At 44.2% G+C, this 22,694-nt stretch overlaps 1 protein-coding gene across 6 annotated transcripts in view; it reads left to right on the forward strand.

Annotated features, from left to right (window-relative positions):
* The first annotated feature begins 1,219 nt into the window (after window positions 1-1,219).
* Window positions 1,220-22,694, forward strand: part of REEP1 (receptor accessory protein 1) — a 70,305-nt gene continuing 48,830 nt past the window's right edge. For 3 of the 6 annotated variants that reach the window (XM_075499536.1, XM_075499534.1, XM_075499535.1), the window contains exon 1: window positions 1,223-1,397. In XM_075499536.1, coding sequence (XP_075355651.1) covers window positions 1,366-1,397 — 32 coding nt within the window. In that variant the 5' untranslated portion in view covers window positions 1,223-1,365. Of the gene's footprint in view, window positions 1,398-22,694 lie in introns of all 6 variants that reach the window. The other 3 variants (XM_075499532.1, XM_075499533.1, XM_075499537.1) reach the window with 3 other exon arrangements.

Below are 22,694 nucleotides of genomic sequence, written 5' to 3' on the forward strand. Positions count from 1 at the left end.
CATCCCCCTGTGGAAATGGACAGGAGTGTAAGGATGGCTGTGGCTGCCTGGGACCGGAGAGGTCTGTGATCAGCTCCTAGCTCTGCTGCCTGTGGTTTGAAATGTTCAGCCTCTCCCTAGAAGAGTTCCTCACAGGTTACTCACGATATGTTAGGGAATTTCAGCCTCTTTCAGCTATGCTGTCTCAGAATGACAGGGAAAATTTGCTGCAGATGCACAGTCCCAGAAAAGAACAAAGTGTCGGGCATGGAGGCAGGGATCCTGCAGTGAAGCCAGGGTGGCTGGAGCCCTGGCCCTGATGTCTGAAACCAGGCCAGCTGCTCCATGGAGCAGCCTCCCAGTGAAGCTTGGGGCTGGTCTCATGGTGGCAAGCTTGAGAAAGATCTAAGGATTGCTGCGAGACTAAAACACATAATGAATTCCCATGGGCAAGTGTGCTTCTGATAGAAGAAAAAAAACAAAGCAGGGGAAGATGATTTCCGGCAATCTAATCACATTTGGCATGTGCCAATGTAGCGAACGAAAAGAACCCGAAGGAAACTTAGGGAAGAACAACCTGCAGGTCAAGCCAACGTCTGTTCTGCATGTGGGCAAATGTTCCTCATGGAAATTGGACTTGATAGCCGTGAGACTCCCTAATGAAAACTAACCTGGAGGAGAGTTTGCTGGCTGTCATCATCGACAGGGACAGGGAGTCGCCTGGATCGTGCAGCTAGTACCCTTGTCAGTTGTGCCTGCGAACTTTGGGGCATGGAGGGGGATCCCTCTCTTCCTATGTATCCAAGAAGCCCATCAACACCATGCCTTAGCTTTGCCCTTACTGTGATGCGAACAGTCGATGGGGTTTGCTTCATGGCCTGCTCGGCTGCGGTGGTCCAGAAGTGCACGCATGGGGAAGGGACCCCTGCCCGGCTGGCTCTCGTAAAGCATCTATATGAAAACTTTCTACAGGAATACTGGGCCAGAGCTCGGCTGCGGTGGTGCACGCCCGATGCCGCAGCGCGGGGAAGGGACGGACCCCTGCCCGGCTGGCGCAGCCACTGCGCTCTCCTTGCGCTCTTCGCGCCCGAACCCCCCCCGTACGCTCGGGGGGTCTCCCGCTGGGGCGGCCGGAGGGCTCTGCTGCTCCTCCTCCTCCCGCAGCGCCGAGCACGGCGGGGGGCGGCCGCGGGCCCTGCCCAATCTCCGCGGCCGGGCCCGGCTGCGCGTTGGCTGCCGGCGGCGCCGCCAGTGAGGCTGCGCTGAGGCTGCGGGGCCGGATGGCCGAGCCGCCCGCCCCGCTCACTCGGGCGGCGGCCGGCGGCGGGCGAGGAGACGGGGCGAGCCCTCCCTGCCGGGAGAGCCAGCCCTGCGGCACGCAACGCCATGGTCTCATGGATCATCTCCAGGCTAGTGGTGTGAGTAGCTGCCGGCTGGCACCTGCACGCGTGTGCCCGGCGTGTGCCCGCGTGTGCCCGCATCTCTGTGCGTGTGTGTGTGTGTGCGGTGTCCGTGCCGTGCCTGCTGCTTGTCTCCCCGCCTCGCCCCTGCTAGGAATACGTGGTGGTGGCGGCGACCCGGCTAAATTTAGCAGGTTGTTGTTAGGGATGGGACGCTCGGCTGCTTGGTGGGTGAGGGAGAAAATAGGTGGGTCAAACGGTATTTTCCAGCGTGGGAAAATTACCAGGGGATGGAGGGCAAAATGCTGTCGTGCTGTACAGGGCGAGGTGACAGGGGAGAAGGAGGGCGGCTGGCATCGCCCGGTGCTCGGCGATGAACGGGCTCGGGGTCAGGAGGGGGAATCGAGCATCAGCGGGTGGGAAAATGGACGTGGGTTTGGGCAGCGGGGCTTTGTTAGCGGGGCCCGCCGCGCCGGGACTCGCGAGGGGGCGCTGGGAGAGGCGGCCGCGGGTCTCCCAGCCGCTACCGCTGCTTTCTTCTCGTTCTCCTGTAAAAGAAAGAGCAAATATTTCTTTCCTCCTTGCAACTTGGCGCCCACCCTCTCGAAAGACCTTCTCGATTTCCCATTAACCTGTCAGCCTGGGAGGAGAAGCGTGTGGCTCTTTGCGCTTGTCCTACAGCTTTTCCATGGCTGGAAGTGCTGTAGTAGGTGGGAATACATGTAGAAATTCCCTGGAAATGCTTCCCAGGCAACAGGGGGAAAATGGAGCAAGCTCGAGATACATGTTCATCTGCCCCACCTGAGAAGAGATTCGGTGAGAAAAGGGCATTTTTGATGCCACTAGGAAAATTCTTGGGTGGGGAGTTTAGGCTTAAGGTGGGGCAGCAGGATGGCTGATCTGTCTCCCTTCTGGAAATGTGGCTGGTCAAGGTTAGTACACTGAATCAAATGAATCATTTGCCAGTTTTCTCTGTCCAGCACATATAGCTGCAGACTCAGGAGAACATCTGTTGTGCTCTTAAGTTATATGTAGAGGGTCTGCAAGGGCCTGTCACTTTCTTTGTCTGAAAGAAATATGCCATGATGTTGCACCATCAGCATCATTCCAGAAAGGCATTTTCAAGGTCTCCTCTTTTGCCATATGGGAAGAAACATCAAAAGGAAAACTCACCTTGATCTTAACTATCTCTCTGTATCACTAAGACATTGGGTGGCTGTCAGATATGAAGATTTTTGGGGTTCCAGAGTTGAATTTAGCCCCTGGAGGTATGTGATCTGGATTCAGCTGCAGCTGTTGCTAGCCATTATTGGGTTTGCACTTCATTCTGGGAAAGCATGTTAAATACTTAAATGATTTAATTTGAACAGTATAACTATTTAGATATCTCTGACAGCAGTGTAAGATGTAGTGTGTATTGTCCAAAGCTGCTTTTCTTTTTTCTCTACTAGACTAATTGCCACTTCGAAAAAACCTGCCACCCTGTAACCCAGCTAATCCTCAAGAACAAAGAATGTCTACAGAGAGATGGTAGTTTAGCTTACTTACCTTGGCACACACACATATACACGGGTGATTTCATCTCAGACACATGGACTGGGTAAAAATCCGATAGGGGTGGGACATAGAGCAGTTGACATCTGCAGTCAGGTAATTAGCTGAACATACAAACCTTCCCGTTCTCTTCAGCTTTATCTGAATAGCATGTTACAGTATGAAATCAGCTGTGTAGAGGGTGGTACTAATTATTTGTTATACTAGAATTTCAATAGCAAATAACAATTTGAATATGCAGTGAAAATATTAATCATTTAGTAATCATAGTAATAATTAAAAAAGAATTTTGCAAGGAAACCTAGGGCAAGCCAAGCTTCATCACCACTTTCTTTGCACGGCTACTTAGTATACATCCATCCTTTAAGAATGTTTTGTACCAGGAAGTGCTAGTTTGTTATGATCCCAGCAAGAAACTCTGACTCTGGAGAGTATTGCTTAAAATACCACTTACTAGAGCTAACATTATAAAGAAAAAGAGGACAGTATAAATGATCTTACATCCCTTCAGATGCTGAAAACCCCAAGCTGCCTACCATGGAACAGCCCTCCGGTCTGGGTGCAGCACACCACGCAGATCTGTCTGTGGAAAGGTTACTGTACATTTAGGTCTTTTGAGCCCTTAGAGTATTTTCTTTAAAAAAAAAAAGAAAAGGCAATTCTATTCATAATTTCTACTGTCAAATGAAAAGGATGGTCACAAGAGAACTTGTTGCTGTACTTTTAGATGAAGACAAACAAGGAAAGGCAGGTGGTTTAATTGCTGGTGACCACTGTGAGCTTCCTACAGGCTCCTTCATTACAATTAACCAGCTGAGTTGATCCTGCATCCAAGGGGTGTGCGCAACACAACGTGGGCCAGAAGGCCAAGCTATACATGCAGCACAGCACAGGCCTGCACCCACTCAGGTTAACTGCTAGGTGGATCACTGACTTCTCGGTGTACAGTGGTCTTCAGATTAGGATCATAACAAAGATTTTATCTATCTAGTCTGGTTTCCCCATCTCATTATGAATCACTAGTTGATCCATCAGTACAGATAGCTGTGCTCTAAGTAGAATGGCCACCTGGTTGAGCTTTTTTTCCCCCTGCTCATGCCTATTTAGTTGGGGTTTTTTCATTAAATCTTACTAGCTGATAAGGTTTATGAGGAAAGTGGTGTGGTGTGGTTTAGTCACACTGTGAATATTGCTTTGTGCTCTTACGACTTCTGATCGCCGTGGGGGTTATGTCTGATATGACTCAGCTAACAGAAAGGGCTTTAAAACAAAAAGCAAACCTGTGCTTTGTTGCTTTCACTATCTCTGATTTGGTTGTTACCGTCTCTGTCCTGGCAGTTTCTATTTCCAAAATGTTGCTGAAGGAGAAGAGTCTGTGAGCACTTCTCACTCACCTCAATAGGAAGTCAGGCAGCTTACTGCAAACCTTCTCTTACATCATTTCAGCTGTAGCGTTTGGACTTTGTGTTAACACTGGGCCAGAGTGCTCGCTTGTTCTGTTCTGCCTGCAGAGATGTGTGCTGGTAACCCCCAGAAGAGAATGATAAAAAATTTAGAGCAGCATCTTACACTGCCGTAGCTGTGTGTTAAAGTCAAAGACTTTATTATTGTCAGGATCTGCACTAGGTACTGTACAAATGCGAAACAAAAAGATAATCCTGTCCCTGGACATCTTTTTCCTTTAAGATCTCAGTTTTCATCCTCCTGTGGTCCAGGTAGTTTTTTCACTCGCCTCAACGAGAACAAAATCAGGATGTTCTTTTTCTCATGGTAGTAGATCACAGGTGACTTTTCCACCAAGGGATGCCTGTGATCACTGTAATTGCAACTGTTGCATCTTGGAATTATTTGTTACTTTGTCTCTCACAATAACTGGAATGGGATAGCATCGTTATTCGTGGGTTAATTACAACCCCTTTTTTATTCATCATCTCTGAGTACATCTCAAAGGACATCCTGGAACACCTGTATCTCAGTTTCCTCATCTGTTAAGTGTAATGAACTGTGCTGAATTTATCTTCCCTGAGACAGACCAGAAGGGATCAGTGGCATGTCCTACCATCTACAGTTTATTGCTATTCATTGAGAAGGAGATTCTTTTTTGCTTCAGGTGGTAGAGGCCACTCTAGCAGAAGGACTTGGGATCTCTCTTCATTATGGCAGTCCAGTTCAGCTACAGCGCACAGCGCTGGCAATTGTAGGTGGTTACGGGTCTGCTATACCTTTTGGCTGTTGTCTAAAAGCATTTTGAAGTTAAAAGTGTTATATATAAATGCAGCCTATTGTATTTGCATGGAAATCCTATTCTTTTCCCAGAAACATGGAACTTGCTTTTTGTGCTTGGGATCATGCAGAACAGAAATACAGGTTTTGGCTCCAATTCTGAAAGTTAGGCACGTCACACTGCCTGTTGAAAGCCTTTCGATCTGGAACGCATGGCAGAGGAAGGAGAAGTCAGTAGAAATGAGGCTGGATCAGACATGTCATCAATAGTTGAGATAATACTGTGTGACTGAGGCATTTGAATTTCTGCTGTGAGGAGCTTAGAAGTGCATTACAAATTATTATAAAATGGTTAAATATGTTCTTCATGGTGAAAAACCACAGCCTTAATGATGCTTTTTTGCCTGTATTTGTTTTCTTTTAAATCAAAATATCAGTAATGGCCTGTCTGATCACTTACAGTTTGATGTGAAATAGGGTGGCAGCCTCAGATATGTTCACTGGGAATTCCTGGCCCTGTGTGGAAGTAACAGGGATTTATCCGAGGCATCCTTTCTTCCGGCTGTCACTGGAAATAGGTAGGTCTGAACAAAACCAAAGAGGAGCCAAAGAATTCTTTGAACTGATGAGTGAAATTTCCTTCCTCGTCACAATTTCTCTGCTTTCTCTTTCTTTGTTGCTGTGATGCCATTTTAGCAAGGGTAGGTGAGATCGGCCACCCCCATCCTCAGCTGGTATAAATCCATAGTGCTACTGAGTCAGACATTGATTCAATCAAAAGATACTGCTTACATCAGTAATGAATTTCCATTTTAGAGAAACTTAGCAGATCCTTCCTCCTCCTGTTTTTTGTGTGTATGGGAAGCCTGAAGAGACTTATGAATGGGGAAAAAAAAAAAAAAGTCATGTAATAGAGATTATATGATGGTAGAAAAGGATAACTTGTATCCTCTTTACCAGAGGCAGGCAGAGACAGGATCCGCTCAAGCGTGCGAGAGCTGTTCTCATGAAGGCATAGCACAGCCCCGTGCTTTTAGTTATTGATATGCCAGCATTAGCCTCTCAGTTGATACATACCGCATATGTGAAGGTCCTTCTTCACAGTCTACGTTATTTACTTGGTGCTGGCAGGTGATGTGAAGGATTCTGGTATCTATTGTTCTGTATGGGCTTCAACACCAGTGATGCGAAATTATGTCAAAATACAGCAATGGACCCAGCGTGGCTTGAGCTCTCGGCTAAGGCTATGGGATGAGTTTGCAGTAGACTCTTTTATGTGCTCTGAAGCTGGGAAGTGGGAAGGGCAGACCACATGCAGAATTTGCTAAGAAACATTACCTATACAGTAAGGTGGTATAATCTGAAACAGATCTTGCAGTCTTGCACTGCTGCTCTCCCTCGCATGAAGAACAAGTGGTCTCTGTGGCTGCCGGCTCAGCTCGGCATCTACCACGTGCATCTCTGCCGCAGCCTTTATGGCTTTGCCGAGGGGGCAGAACCTGTTGGTGACAGTAACTGACAGAGGAGCATCCAGCGCAGGTGCGACATTTGCTTTGCCCTTCATGTGAAATGTGACCGTGCTGATCACACTGCAGGGGATAACGCTGCCTGCTGCTTTGTCAACCATGACCCAGATTTTCCTGCAGAAGCACAGATGTGCTGGAAATGCTCTTAGCCCCAATGGGGAAGGTTTTCTTGCATGCACATCACAGATGTTACTAGTCCTGGTTTGGTAAGGAAGGACGTTTTACCAAACTAGAAGTTGTGGAATATAGCTAGGGGGCTTGGCCTTTGCAGCTGCCTTAATACAGTATTTTGCCTTTGTGGGACCCTTTCCATTTCACTGTATTAAAGCACTTCAGAGCATTAATTTAGTAAGTATTGTGTCACCAGAATGATTTTTTTACTGCCATTTTACTGGTAAGAGCACTGAGGCACAGAGAGATCAACTGATGTGTCCAGTATTCCACAGAAAACCTGTGGTAACCGGTGGTATATTTCCTCCAGGCTCCTTGATCAATAAATTAATGAAAGGGGATCTGATCAAGGGAATTGGGCATTATGTTTATAGTTTGTTTTATGGATTTGTGATGGGTGTGGGAGGGGTAGAACAAAACTACAGACTTAAATAGATGCTACCCGAAGTAGTCAAACAACCAAAGGCTTAAGTATTCTGAATAATGACCTACTCCCTTTCAGATCCTCAGTGCTGTTGTCGGCGTCATAGACAGCAGAATGCAACAGCCAGACTGCCTAATTCAGGCTACTAAGTCAGGCATTACACTACGTAAAATTGGTTACTTAGTCCTAGCAGGGACATTTAGAGCCAAGTTATTCAACTTGTGGTCCACAGATGGCTGGCAGTCCACAAAACATCAGGCAGTCCGTGAAAACATTTCAGCTCTAAAACAGAACCCCTCATACAGGCAGTTGTCAGTTACGTACTAACTTATTTAATCAGGTGATACCATTTTTTACTACATTTTTAGTTACCAGTTTTGTAATTACAACTACTGAATTACAGTTTTGTAAAATATTAACATTTCAGCATTTTACCAATTCCGTGTGACTTATCTCACTGTTGCTTAAGAATAGATGATATAAAATGAGCTCTATGTTTCTTTCAAAGGGTCAGGTGGTCCAGTGAATAGGAAAGGTTGAGAAACACTCTTCTGTGCTCTTATTGCAGTTAATAGAGGGAGACAGACATCTGTAAGGAGCTTCCATTAAAGGTAATGTGTTGCATAGAGAGCTGCTTGGTCAAGAGGAAATACTTGGTATGGAGAGGACAAAGGAGAGCATACAATCATGCCTACTACTTCTTGAGCAGTTGCTTCTAAGTACTAAGCACTGCATTTGCCTTTCTGCTTCCACGCTTTCAGCAGACAGAGGGTGGTATCTCAGGAACTTTCAGGCTGATCATAAAGGTAGGTGAAGACTTGAGTGCTGCAGTATTGGCCAGTGTGGGTTGCCGTAGAACCTTTGTAAGTCAAAATTTCTTCTATGTCCTCATTAGGCAGCTAGGATCTGAGTCAAGATTTCCTTTTGTCTGACTCTGCACTTGGCTTGATCAGGGCCACTCAGCAGATTTCAGATAGGCCTTGTGAGATGAAATGGCTCAATGCAAGGATGCATCCATGTAATAGGGCTCTTCACAAGCAAAATACTTATATGGCAAAATCTCACTTAAATCACCTGTGGTGTTGAAGTTAATCACATGCTGCTTTTTGCAGAGGAAGGTGTCACATGCTTTTGTTATCACTCATATGCTATTTAGATTGTAAACTCTTTTGGGCAGGAACTCTTATTTAGTATTTTTGGTTTTACAGCACCCTAGACAATGGGGTTTAGTCTCTAGTTGGTTCTCCTAAGTTCTGTAGTAATATAAAAGTAAATAATATATGAATAAATGCAACTCTGCCTTCTAGGTGAATCACTTATGAGACTGATCCTGTGGTCCTTGGTAATTTCTTTGTGACACTATTACTGGTACTGTGTTCATGTTCTGTTTTGGCATTTCACATACATGTAGTAAGACAAGATTCCTGCTCTGAGGAGCTCCTAATTTAAACTGATAAAATATAGGCAAAACAGATGGTGAGCGGTGAGTGGGGAGAAAGAACTAGAAAGAGCGACAAAATGAAAACTGTGTTTTATCTTTCCATGACTTATGTGCTTCTGAAGAGAAGGACTGAGATAACAGGACATGCCTGCTCATTCTGCAGGCAGGACCTAGGAAGGCACTCCAGACCTGGAGCAGCATGTAATGACTAAAACATGGTTGGTACTTTCCAAGCTTCGTACATAGAACAACTCCATCTTTTGATACGAAGGTCAGAGCAGGCATATCTCCTTAGTGGGGAGATATGCTTTTTTATGCTTAGTGCTTTTTGTTTCTTGTGGGCACATTTTGCAGGATCTAGAAGGGGAGGACAAGGGATTTTAATTTGATATGGGTGGTAATGCAGCGACCTGCAGGCTGGTAAAAGCTGCCACATAGCCAGAAGAAGGGCAAGGATGGTACCGAAGAAGGAGACAAGTTGGTTGTACAGTAAGTAGAAATGAAGAGCAAGGATTATGTTTCAGAAGGGACACACATTTATATGGAGGCAGAGGATTAGGTGTCAAGTTGGAGATTGACTCTTGGGAGCGACAGGGGGACAGCTGGGAACGCTGGCCTGGTGTCATGCTTAGTAAAGGTTTGTTTCTTCAAATGCTGCCTACTTGCTTGCTGTGTCCCTTACTGCTAATGCACTAATTGCTAATAAATAAACAACCAACCAATTCCAAAGAAGGAATCAATCAACTGGTCAATAAAGCTGCAGTCCATCTTTCCCCCTTCTCTCTCATGGAGCCAACAGTAATCTTTTGCTTTCCAAAATGGCAAATTATACAGGACAACAAAACCAGCATTGAAGAACTATTTGTGAGGAGCTAGAAAGAATGCCCCTCACGTCTGGAATTTTGTGCTTTTTTGGACGGGTCCCAGGGATGCCAGGGCAACATGTGTAGCCTGCCTTTTACCTACCGAGCAATTCAATGCTATCAGCATCAACAGTTGCAGCTCCTGCTCAAGAAGCACTTCTCTTCTGTTGAGTTCATGCTGTTGCTTCCTTTCATTCAGCTCAGTTGAGCTCATTTATTCTATTTCTTGTTTCCAGCCTCTAAATAAAGTGTTTTTAGAGGAAAGCCAAAAACTGACAGACGTTTCTTGCCTCATGTTTTGGAGGGAGGCTTATGACCAATAACCAGCCTTATACGAGGGAGGAGGGAAGGACTTGTGCTGCAGATTTTGTATGAGGATACCAAGAGCTCGGATTCAGCGGTGCTGCAAACTCCCCGGGGGAAGAGGGCAAGTTATTTATTCTTTATGAATTTGGTACCTGTAAAATCAGCTTAGTGATAACTTATGTCTATCTAAACTATCAGTTCTGCTTTACATGTAATAGACCCTGATGTAGGCATGAGTAACACTCACTGGAGTAGAATTGGAGGGGCAATGTAAATATGAATTTTGAGCTGAAATTTCCAAGCGAGTGGTCAAAAGTTCAGGGGTGCTCTGGGACGTTTTGCGTAGACCAGCCTCTTTTGTGGCAGAGCTTTCCTGACTGTCAGTCCCTGAGAAGCACTCATGGAGGCGTGAAACCAGGAATCTTAGATGGCATTTCGTGAGGATTACCCTTCTAGGGAAGGTAGACGGGAAGCACCTGGTCAAGATTAAGAGCAGAGCAATCATAGGAAGACGACCTTCTCCTGTCATGACAACATTTCATGGCTACCTTTGCCTTGATGTCTTCGGCACAAATGCCCTAACACTTGCTGTGAGCATGTGGGGAGAGCAGCTTACCCAGGCTGCAGGTCACATTAAACAGCCACCATGATAAGGGAGTTGTTCTGCCTTGGGCAGTTCCCGCAGGGCTGCTCTGGGCTGTGCTCTGCCTTGGGCCCTTTTGTGGATGAGCAGTTCGAGACTCTCGAGCCTCCTCCTGCTTGTGGAAGGGTTCTACTTGTCCTGCTGCCTCTTGCTGGGGATTTGGGAGGACATGTGTCTGGGCGTGTCTAAACTTAGACCTATGAACCACCCATATTATGTGACCCACAAGAAACTATCCCATGTTAGATCAGCCTGAATAACACCATCTGGCTCCTAAAATCTACCTGCAGAATTCATGGTGACACTTGAAGGAGAAAGATGGATGCTGGAGCTGCCCTGAAGCTAAACGGCTTTGGGTTTAGTGATATATTTCATGAGAAAAGATTGAATGGTTTCACTGGGCTTGCATGGCTGGAGAATGAGCGCAAGACTGGTGGCTATATGGAAATGAATTGATGGTCAGTGTTCAGATTCCACTGAACGTGTGCCTCTGCAAAAAACCCCACTATCCTGGCTGGTATTTTTTGCTGGAAATCATAGCAGAGAGCCCAGGGACATAATGGACACAGGCACTGAATGAGACTTTCTCCCCTCCAGATGATCCACCTAGGTCTGAGTTGAAGCACATTGGCAGGGCAGCTTGGAGGCTGTTTGCACCTTCCCTGGCTTAATTGCACCTCTTTTGCAGCTGAACAAAGGAGTCCACTTTCCAGGTTTATTGTTTTCACTCTGCTTATAAGGATTTTGGTTAAAACAGAAAGATGTTGATATTTAGAAAGAACATTAATAATTAAATTGAGATACTCTGGGGAATATACCTCATAAGGCTGGATTTGTTGAATTTAAGTAGATAATAATTTCCATGGCAACACACTCTGCTGTCCTATATACAGAAAGGGTCTTTCTTGTAGGATCAAATGCAGAGAGGAAGCTGTTATTTAAAACAGATACCTTAAAAACACAGACAATGAAATAAGAGTAAATAGTTTAGTGCATAAATGTTGTTGGAATTTTCTCATGTTTGTTATATTGTGCTAACCTCTTTTCATAGCTGTCAGACTGCAAACAGTCAAACCAATCCCCTGCTGACTGTAATGATTTAGGGAGAAACTGTAATCTAATGATCCTTTCTCAGGATATCATCTCTCTCTCATAGAGATATCCATATCTGTAGATGTATATAGCTATAACTGTCGTGAATCTGTAACATAGGCTACTGTGGTAATTTTGAACAGGCCTACTAGAATCTCTGTGCCTTACTGCTTATACCTGTGTCTGTGCTAGTAGTCTCCCATCTCACAGCATTAGTAAAGCTTGTTTCATCAGTATTTGGATAGCATTTTGAGATCCTTGTACATGGTGTGTTCTGTTACAGCTGACTGTTAGATGGGAATTTGTAATGATGGTCTAGTACCTGAACACTTAGAGATAATTGAGTAACCACACATTCACTTAGAGAATTTGGGGATTCTTAGATCCAACAGGAATTACACCAACTCTTTTTCTCTAATCTAGCAATCAAATAAGTGTATCATTTTATATGCTCAAAAAAGCCTTACAGGCACATGATCAGAGTTACAGAATCCTTGTGAAGTGAAAAGTGATCATCCAAACAGAAAAGATGGAATTTAATAGAAAAGTTCTCAATATAACCTTCTAACAAAAAACCCACAGTATATGATGGAAAAAAAATCAGTTCATATCTGAAATAATTGCAGCTTCTCTGTTTTGTCAGTGGAAGTAGGCTAAGTGGTGCATTGCCAAATTTTAACAAGAACTGCCACAAAAATTCCCAGTCCTGGCTTGTGGTAAACCTGAAGGATCAAGGGTGGATGTTCTGCAGACAGAGGGAATAAATAGCTGGAAAATGCTGATTCAGTGCAAACCTCAATCACTTTCTCATCCTTAAGGCAATACCAGGGCTTCAAGTTGTGTTAACTGATGCAGCTCTGCTGAAGTCAGTGAGGGTGTAAATCTACCCAGGTCAGAATCCCAAGGTTGTGTTTGTAGCTCAGAACGGTGAGCGCCTTGTAGAGGGTGCCAGCTGGATCCTAGAAAATTGAATATTATACGATGGAAGTTGGCCAGTTCAAGACAACAGAGGACTTCTGTTTCTTGTGAGCCTCAACTGCCCTTTGAGGGGTGACAGATTGAGGATAGAGGGCTCCCAAAGACATGATTCTGTCAGGACAGCTATTCTATCCTTTTTTTCATTTTAGTGTTGGGAATTTCATTGCTAGATTGGCGTATGGCTTTACCTGCACTTCAGCAACCAAAGCCAATCAAATAGGCTGTTCCAAAGCCTGTAATCAAGATACCTCTGACCTCAGATCTGGAGCTCTCTGTTGAGCTTCACTATTTAGCTTCTCTCTAGTAAGCGTTAATATCCACTGAAAGCTGAGAATGAAGAGCATGACCACCTTCTCTTTTGATTCAGTCTAAAGAATCCTAATGCCTTATTGCAGACCACCCAAGCACGTATATTTTAAAAGCTTCTTTAATCGTGTCAGACAGGGAGAAACTCTGTCATCTCTCATGCTTCATCCCTGTGCCCTTATGTGAAGATCTGTTGCAGCAGGTGCTGGACATTGCAGCATGTTAGCTAACCATGGTCTGCTGCCATTAGCTCTTAGCTTGCATCCCTGATCCTGGCTATCTTAAATCCCTTTCAGTGCTACTTTGCAGGTTGTCCAGAACGGGGAATCCCAAGGGCTCACTGACAGCCATTTCCAGGGCCCAAGGGGATGTGACATACATGACTGATGGTGCAGACCCTATGCATATTTCTGCAGATTATTCCTAGATCACTGCAGAATGAGCAGAGCTGGTTAAGAGACTGCATACAGCCAGAGTGAAAGATCTTGCCTGCTGTCCATGAGGCAGGACATGCATTTTAAGTACATAAATACTATGCCGGATTTTGCACGGTACTGGAAACCGAACCAGTCTGCTTTCCTTGTAGTTTGTGTATGATTCATAGTTAATCTCATGTAAACCTGCTCTGTAAAATCTCCCCCCACCTCGCCCCCCTAGGATTTACTTATAGATTAGATATTTTTCCTCTCTTTGCTATAGTGTATCCTGAGGTTTTTGCACTCAGATGTGCTATACAGCCACTGGAATAGCTCAGCATTCTTTTTCAATTATTATTCTGCTGAGGTTTGCAGATACTTGGCTGTAACAAATCAGATCCCTATTCAAACACTATTGTGTTTTAGGTATATTCTTGAAACCAAGAAACCTCACTCTGGGCAGTCAATCCATAAATGGCTGAAGTCTGTGAATATCCAGTTCTCAAGGCACATTTTATACAGCTACATGTTGTGTTTGAAACAATTAACCATTTCATTTCAAAATAGCAATGCTTTGTTTCTGGAGAGTGGCACTTGCAACACTGTCATCCTGTGTGAATCTTCTTGCCTGGGAAGGAGAACAAGCACTGGACTGTGGCATTTAAACCAGCAGTATTACAATGAATAAGAAGTGACGGAAAAGCATACATAAGATAGCAGGCAGTGTGGGCGTTCCCACAAAAAGTACAAGCTGCCTTCTCAAGCAGCTGCTTGCTTAGAAATCTCTGTAATGGACTTTGAAGCATTGGCTGTCTTTCCCTTTGCTTTCCTCTAAAGCTATTTCTGTGAAGTCTCCATCTGGCTCCTAAGCCTCGGTTTATATTTCATTTTATATTTTGAGTAGCTGCCAGCTGCAAGGTATATGTGTGTAAGAGAAGGTGAGAAGGGAAAGGAAGAGAAGTCACTAAGCCAAAAGAAAGAGAAGAGGCAAAGCCTTTACTGTTCTGAATTGTACAATGCACTGGCTTTTTATCCAAGCCTGAAACAAAGAGTTATTCCTCACAGTGTAAGAATGGAGCTATGCCTGTGTCACAGGCTTTGATCTGAACACATTTGTGTTTGGGGAAATGCAGAATAGAAGAGAGTGGCATGGCTTATCGCTTTTACTCTGATGCTCTTAGCCAAAGACGGAAATTCTGAAAGATATGAGAAGTCTGGGAGAGATCAAAACTGAATGCAAATGGGAACATGACATCTTCTGTCAGAACGAAGATTGAGTATCTGGGTAGCAATACTGCTGTCTGGAAACATTAAAAAAAACTAAGTCAAACCCCTTCACCTCTTCACCAAATTGTGAGACTGGATTTAAAATCCTGACTTTTATAGTATGTGCACATATATATTTCTCTGTGCATCAGATCCTTTGATTTGTACTCTGAACCTGCAAGATTGTTTATGTGTTCTTTTCTGAGAAACCATTAAGTCTGAGAATTTATTTTGAACTGAGATGTTCCTGTAATCACTTCCAAGAAATCACCTGATGAGATTAAATGAACAAATGTGAGGAGAATTGGCAGTACTGCAGTACTAAGCTGTGCTCACAGAGTGAGATCATCTAAGTGTAATGGTGGAGGTGATAAAGGCTAGCACAGAAGCATAGCCTGGAAATGGTGACTTCTGTTTCCAGATCTCACATTGGCTCTGCCTGGGCTGTGACCAAGCTGCTGATTTCCAGTGGTGAAAACCATTTCATTTCCAGCACCATCAATGGAACCTGTAGATATTTGTCATCTCTGAAAACTGCCTGTTGTCTCAGGCTTCTTTAAAGATTTTTACCCTAGGAATGTCTCTATCCAAAATCTGTGATTTCCAGTTGGTGTCATGAAGCTCTCAGTATGAAGTGCTGTACTGTGAGATGCTTCAATAGATACCTGTCCTTGCTCTTAAGTCTCTCCTGTGCTTTAGGTAATAGCTGGTTGTTAAAAACTGTAATGCAGATGAATAGTAGTAGTGCTATGAAAATTGGTGGAAGCTAAAAGAAACCCCTTCCTCTGTCTTATCTTTAGTTAAAGACCCAAAGTTCACTTACTAAAACACTCCAGGGACTGAGATCTAGAGTCCTTGGTGTAATAGGCAAGTGTTTAACCCGTTAAGCTTTAGGGAGAAGCTATGGTAAGATAGGAAAACACCAGAAATTAAACAAAGAAATCAGATGTTGGTCAAGAAATACAAAACCTGAAGGTACTTAATTAGATAAAATTATTTGGGAGGAGCAGGGAAAGAATTGTCTTTTTGTAGCAGAAGAATATTCAGTTGTGGGATGAATCATGATGTAGGAAAGTTAGAGATGTAAAGAGATTCCAAAGTTCAGAAGAGAAGCCTTGCGTTTTAAGAAACATCCCAGAGTGCTGAGGAAACATGTCTAAATTCCAATATTTCTGTTCTGATGTGTACATTTGTACATATATACTGTTTGTTGAGCAAAGAACAAAGGTATTTTAGAACCCAGTGCAAACTGCATGAGTTCTATCTGTCACATACACCTGCAAAGTGAATTGCAAGTCAGAAATGTTTAACTTGGGCTGTGGTTCTGGGCAACATGCAAGTGTTATTGAGGGAATGGCATGAATTTTAGGAGGAGATGCAGTTGCATAGCCTCTGAGAGTTTATTAGTACACCCACACTGTATGCTGGTATGCTCCAAGCCAGAAACAGTGACAATATCCTGCCCAACCCGAGCAAGTTAAAGGCACAACAGATGCAGCTTTTGCATGTCAATACTGCATGATGAATGTCCAGCCAGAGGATTACTCAGCTGGGTCTATGAGAAACCAATCTGTAAAATGGGGCTATGAGAACTTAACTGTTTCCCAAAGGTGTGGAGAGAACTAATTGAGGATGGTAAGACTTACAGAGATGCTGGTGTTTCTGTGGCTAGGGTCCTGCTATGCACTCAGTTATAGTCCTGAAAAGCTTCTTAGAATTAGTAGGTCAGAGAAATTAAGGCTTCCTGAATCCTGGGGTGTGTATTTGTCCTGTTACTAACACAGGTGAACCCTTTGAAAGTGCTGAATATAACTCTCCTTAGAATCAGTTTCATTTAATCTTTCTTCATTTAACCTGAAAATATAATTCTCCAACTGCTAAAGGATGAATTTAGGCACTGTGGTGGAGATTGTCATTTAAGGAAGCCCTTTAAATGAGTTTTCCCTCAATCAAGGCTTTGCTGGATGTTGCAGCCTCTGATCCTTTTAAAAATGATCATAGCATGACTATTAGCCATGTGTGTGGGTAATTTACTTTCTCTGTGAGCTTCCCAGCTCCAGCAAAAGAAAGGATGCGTCATTTTATCTCCAGATACTTACCGTGGGCTATGGTGTTTGGCATAGAAGTAAATAAGCTGATAATGACCTCCCTACTAGTGGCTTTATGTAAGAATAGATCATGCAACAGCATTACCATAAAACCATTACATTTCGCAGCAATGCTGCACAGTTAATGACACAAAGGCTTACACTGTGAATACGTGGCTTTAGAGATAAGGGAAATCTAGCTGTTCTTTTCCTAGCTCACCAAAAATGGCTCGGCAAGAGAATTAAAGCAATAAGTGTTTGTAAATATTCATTTCATCTCCGTTACCCCTTTTTTTAAAGCTCTTATGGTAACAGCAATTTGGTCCATGTTAAGTCCTGCAGCTAAGACAAGGTGGTACTGTTCTTCACATACTTTCCTTGGCAGTCAAGTTTTGTTTTACAGGTAGCTAAGTGAGGTTTGTACTACTGCAACAGCTCATTTGGAGTAGGCTAAAAGGAGCATTTTAGGAGTCCTGCTGTACCGTGACATCTATTATTGTCATACCATGACCCCAGCTTAGCTCCTTGGGGTGGGCACCACTTGCAAAGGAAAGGGTGTGGTGTGGCTGAGCAAGGAGGTTCTCCAAGCAGCAAGGAAAAGTATCCTCATTCAGGGAGTAGGTCTCCGGCTCTTCTGCACCTCTGATGATAGGAAGGGTGCAGTGCTGTTCTTCTCCTGATCTCGATACAGGATTGGTTTAGTAAGAGGGTTAGCCAGCAGGTTGAAAAAAGTGATTGTTCCTCTCTATTTGGCAAGTGGGAGACAGTGTCTGGCTGGAGTAGTGTCCCCCATTTGGGTCTCCCTAGTATAAGGAGGGCACTGGCAAAGTGCAGTGAGTCCAGTGGAAGGGGGCTGGAGCACATGGTGCACCAGGAGAGGTGAGCGGGCTGAGTTTGTTAAGCCTGAACGAGAGATGGTGAAGGGGAGATCTTATTGTTGTCTTCAAAAACGTGATGGGTTGTTACGGAGAAAATAGAGCCAGGCTTTTTGTGGAGGCGCACACCAAAAAGGTGAGAGGCAATGGACACAAGTTGCAGCAAAGGAAATTCTGGTTAGATATAAAGAAAGAATTCTTCAAAGTGAGGGTAAGCAAACACTGGAACAAGAGTCTGGAGATGGAAATACTGAAAATTTGACCAGACAGGGCCTGGAGCAACCTGATGTAAACTCAAAGTTGGTCCTGTTTTGGATTAAAGACTTGTAGAGATCTCTTCCTAGCTAAATTACTCTGTGACTCTAGTCTTAAGGACACATTTCTATTTCTTATATTACATTTGCCATTCTTTCACTCGAACAGTTCCCAGTAGCACACATGTGATATCTGTCACATAGGTTTTGCTCTTTCTCTTCTCAGATGGGAGAGTGTGGGGAAGAAAGGTGTTTACAATGGTTTGGTTTAGTGTTGACAGGCTTTTTAAATATCTAAGATGCTTTTTGTTGATACGGGAAAAAATAGGCTGAAGATTTACATCTGGCAGAGGATTGGTGCTGCTCCTTAGGTGCTGGTTGAGTTTGGTTCCTCTGAAGTCAACCCTGGAGGAAGTTCTCTTACTCTCCAGTGAATCCTAGTGATGAGGCTTCTTGGCACAGAAGCCAAAGCGCTGGCTGTCCCCGATGTTCTTCAGGAGAACTTCAGGGTATTATTTAGGCTCCGCTACCTGCTGTTTTTTATCGCTTATCCTAACACTGTGATTTAGGATTATCCACTAAATGGTCATTTTTCTTCTAATTTATTTTAATTAGAGACAAATAATTTTACTGGTAGCTGAAGCTGAATTCAGAGATGTAGCCAGGAGCTCTGATTATTCATTAGTGATCCATGGCTTCAGTAAAGAGGCTTGCTTCCTTCTGATTTCCTCTCCTTTACATCTAGGTTAAACTGGAGGCTGGTCTGTATCAGTTTAGCTCCAGCTGGAGATCTCTCCCTCCTTGTTTATCTCAGTTGTACCATGCATTTCATTAAGATGCTGTTATTAGCCATATAAAATGGAGGGATTAAGAAGGATTAATGAAATGAGAAAAGACCCTGGAGGAAAGAACTCTATTAAATTCACACTAGAAATCCCTGTCAAATGCATATGAGAAAAGACTAGAAGTCTGTCTTTTTCAAGCTGTATGACAGTGTCTCATTTCCTTTCTTTCCTTTTTTAAAAAAATTATGCAGGTCCTAGTAAAAAAAATAGGTGCCCAGCCCCTCCCTAAAGTGTTGTTATAGTACCCAGAAGAAATACCAATCTGTGTCTGTGGGCCATAAAGAGAAATGTGGTTTGCATGGCCCATGAACTCCCTGCAATGTCGCAGCTGTTATATATAGCATGTGGCATTCTGATACCCGTACTAACGAAAGCACTAAGATGGTCTGAATATTCTGAAATTACCTGTAGAATCATCTTGCCTTAGTTTTCCTACACTCTTGCTTTAAAACTGGAGTTGAAAACTGGGTACTGCTCATGTCTGTGACATGAGCTTCCTGTATAATTTCAAGTGGGTCTCACTGTCCTTATCATTTAAATTAGAGATAAAACACTAATGAAATAGAAATAATCAGAAATCAATGGAAGTGCAATTGACTTCGATACTCAGGTCACTAATATTAATACTGCACTTTGAAATCCTTCTTTGAAATATGCTATCAAAAGGAGAAGAGATGCTTTAAAGGTGAGGTTGTTTTTTGTTTGTTTTTTTCACTTAACTAGGAATTAAATACCAGCTCTGGAACATAGAGCTTATGACTGACTTGGGTCCCACGTGTTTTCAATGTGGCTGGTCCCTCCACTTGTTTGGTCTTCTAGTTTTTTGGGTTAATGTTGTAGAGTCATCAAACATGTAAGAAGTTAAGGTCAGTTACTGATGGAAGGAGTTATGCTGTTTATTGTTAATTTGCTAGCATATTTATAGAAATGACTAGACAATAGTAAGATTTTCTCTGCAAGCTGTTTTGCACCAAGGTGGCCGTGACCGTACCTGATACCTGTTCCTATACGAAACTGTTCTCCTTGGCTAGTGTAGAGACCTAACTGGGGTTTCTGTCCTCCTCCAAGAGCTTGTGGAGGTCTCTGAGACCTGCTGCTGCTCAGAGCAGCCTTGGGACTGCACGATTTGTGTCAGTGGATTGAACTGTTGGTAACCCAGGACTGACGGTGATTCCATGGGAAGTCAACATTTTTCATGGCTTTAGCTGAATATTTGGGCCAAAGAGGTCTTTTGGTTTGGTTTTTAAATTATATCAGTGAGCTAAAATATTCCTTGCATTTAGTTAAGCACTTCTAGTAATATTCTGTCCCTGGGAAGCTGAAGTAACGTTACTCTAAGGAGATCCCATGTTGCAATTGATTTGGATGAGTTATAGTTTCATTTAATTTTGTATTCCTGTTTTCTGTCCCATGAGTACAACACTGGAAGTCTAAAGCTGTCTTTCAGTGGGGGATAGACAAACAGGAACTTTCGTGTTTCTCACCATCTCCTCAGACAGTGGTAGCACTTACGGTTTGACTTCCATGACCTGAACTGAGTTTTAGGATACACAGAGTGTAGGATTATGCTCTAAATTGAGATTCCTGTACGTGTTTATGCTTCCTAAAAGTTGATTCATGTAGCATCAGTTAAAATAACTCCAAAACAATACTTGCAGCATGATCTTTGTGGTTTTATATGACACTAATGCAGACCTGCTTTGTTGATATGCAATCCATTTTTTATACCTTTTTTAGCCTAGAAATTAGTTTGGTTAGGTTATATGTCTCTTTCTGTTCCTTTTTGTATCATAAGCCTACCATAAATCTGTAGGCTAACTCACAATACAGATTTTAAACCATCTGTCATCTCTAGAATATAATGTCAGTGCTTCTAAAAAAGCCTTTTTCCACATAAATATCCCCCTCTCCAGAATCAGGAAAAGCAGCCCTTCCCATCTAAAACATACCATTTAGTTTTCAAATTGCCATTTATTTGACTTGGAAAAAGACAGGGCTCTCAAAGCAGGAACTATACGGTCAGTACTGGATAGGGAAAACATCAGGGGCACGCAGATGCTAAGCCCTGCCTTTTTGGAGCAGCGAAGCTGGGTGAAGATCTGACCCGGTCACATAGCAGAGAATATTTTCTTCTCTAAAAGGCACAGATTTTATTCCCCTCAGTACCACACTTTGATGAATTATTTATTCTCCCCCAAAAGGGTCCAAATGACGCGGTGGGCTGTGCCAGCGCTGGAGAAAGCTCAGTGCTGGGGACTGCTTTCTCCTGCTTTCTCTTGCAGTCCTGCTGAGCTGAAGCGCAGGGAGGGGAGGAGTTGCGACAGGGCAAATGCCTCTGATGAGGCCCACGAAACACTATCTCTTGCAGGCAGCTGCTCAGAGTCCCGTGGCGTGTGCCAGGCGCAGCGTTCCTATCAACCCGCAGCTTCCCACCTATGGGTTGGGGCCCCACACCAGCCCTACACACTCTCCATGTAGACCCTCCCTTGAAAGCATTGCCTCGAGAGCAAGCAAAGTCCCCTTGCTCATCAGCAGCCCATCTCCACTGGGCCAGGCAGCTCCACTGAATACAGCATGAAGTAGAACAGACCAGCTTAGTAAGCCATCTACCTGCAATAAATTTGCTTCCTAAAATAGCTGCAGAGCCATGGGATATTTTTATAGCAGCTACACAGGCCTTTTCTGTTCTGAAGGACTGTAAAGAAAACTTTGAAGTGTTAGCTTGTGTGTAAACTGATGCAATTCTGCCTGAGTTTGAAGACAGCCTTGAACAATAAACTTGGGAAGGGTGAAGTACCTGCTTAATCTTGGTTGGGCTTTAAATATGATACTCAAGGGTGTCAGTGTAAAATATGAACCCTGCGAGACCCGTCACTGCTGGTGGTTTTAGTAGTCATCAGGTGCGTTATGTTAATGACCCCAGTATTTTACAAGGTCTCTCCATCAGTAGTAGTGTTATTTTAGCATTTCTATCTTCTGCCTATAACAAGAAGTGGGGAAAAGGAAATCATGTTTGCCCTCTTTAGACAAATCTGGATGTAGGATCTCAATGTGAGTAAACGTAATAGTTGTGTGATAACTCCAGGCTGGCCAAGGCCACTTCCTCCACCCGTCCCCCTTGCCATGTCTCTTCACCTGTTTGTGCCTGGCCTTCTTCCAGCTCCCATGTGAGGAGTGCCCTGGCTGAGGGGAGAAAAAAAAAGGTGGTGTCAACTGGAGAGGAGTATGTGCTGCTTTCAAGACTGCTTAAATTAGAAGCATCAAGGACAGCCCTTGCTCTTGCTATTTCTGCTGGAAGGACAGTTGGGCGTCCCTTTACCCCGCAGTTACACCAAGAGGAGCGATTAGGTTTCACCAGCCATTAGGTTACACTAACCAAGACGAAGTTTGCAGTTTGCTTCTGTAGTAGCCTGGCTGAGAAGTCAGAGGTGGATCTGGACGGAAAGCGGAGCATCTTTGTGTTAGACGCTGAGTTCTCCTGGGCCTGCCCTCTGTTTCCTCAGTGCTGCGGGTGTGCATGATGCTTCAGAAGTGCTCATGAGGACAAGGTCTCAGCAGCCAGAGCTAAGCAGGATGTGCTGGGTGACTGTTCAAGTGGAGCTTTACACCTTGTTAATACCCGTGGAGGCGGTGCACGACTGGCCGAGTGACATGGGCACAACTGCATGGTTGTCCTCGGCAGCACTGAACCAGCCGCACGAGGATGTTTGATTCGAGTTGCAAATGGAGTTTGAAGTGAGCCTGATCTGTCTCAGGGGTGTCAGGGCCCAGTGCTACCCTCACGGGATTTTTTTGTCACCAAGGCACGGTGCGCCTTTGGTATTCTTGGTGTGTATCGGGGTGTCAGGCTGGCATGGCTGGGTTATCCACATCTCCTGGGGCCCAGGGTGGGGATAGTGTCAGCTGTCACCCTGAGGGTGAACAGGCAAGTTCCGGCTGCCCTGGAGTCACTGTGCAGGACCTATTCTGCTGCGAAATGCTGACAAAGAATCTGCAGGAGCCATCTCCCAGGGAATACCAGCCTGGAGCCTCCTCTGCAGCTGGT

The sequence above is a fragment of the Mycteria americana genome, chromosome 4 (assembly GCF_035582795.1).
Source record: "Mycteria americana isolate JAX WOST 10 ecotype Jacksonville Zoo and Gardens chromosome 4, USCA_MyAme_1.0, whole genome shotgun sequence".
In the NCBI taxonomy this organism is placed as follows: Eukaryota; Metazoa; Chordata; class Aves; order Ciconiiformes; family Ciconiidae; genus Mycteria; species Mycteria americana.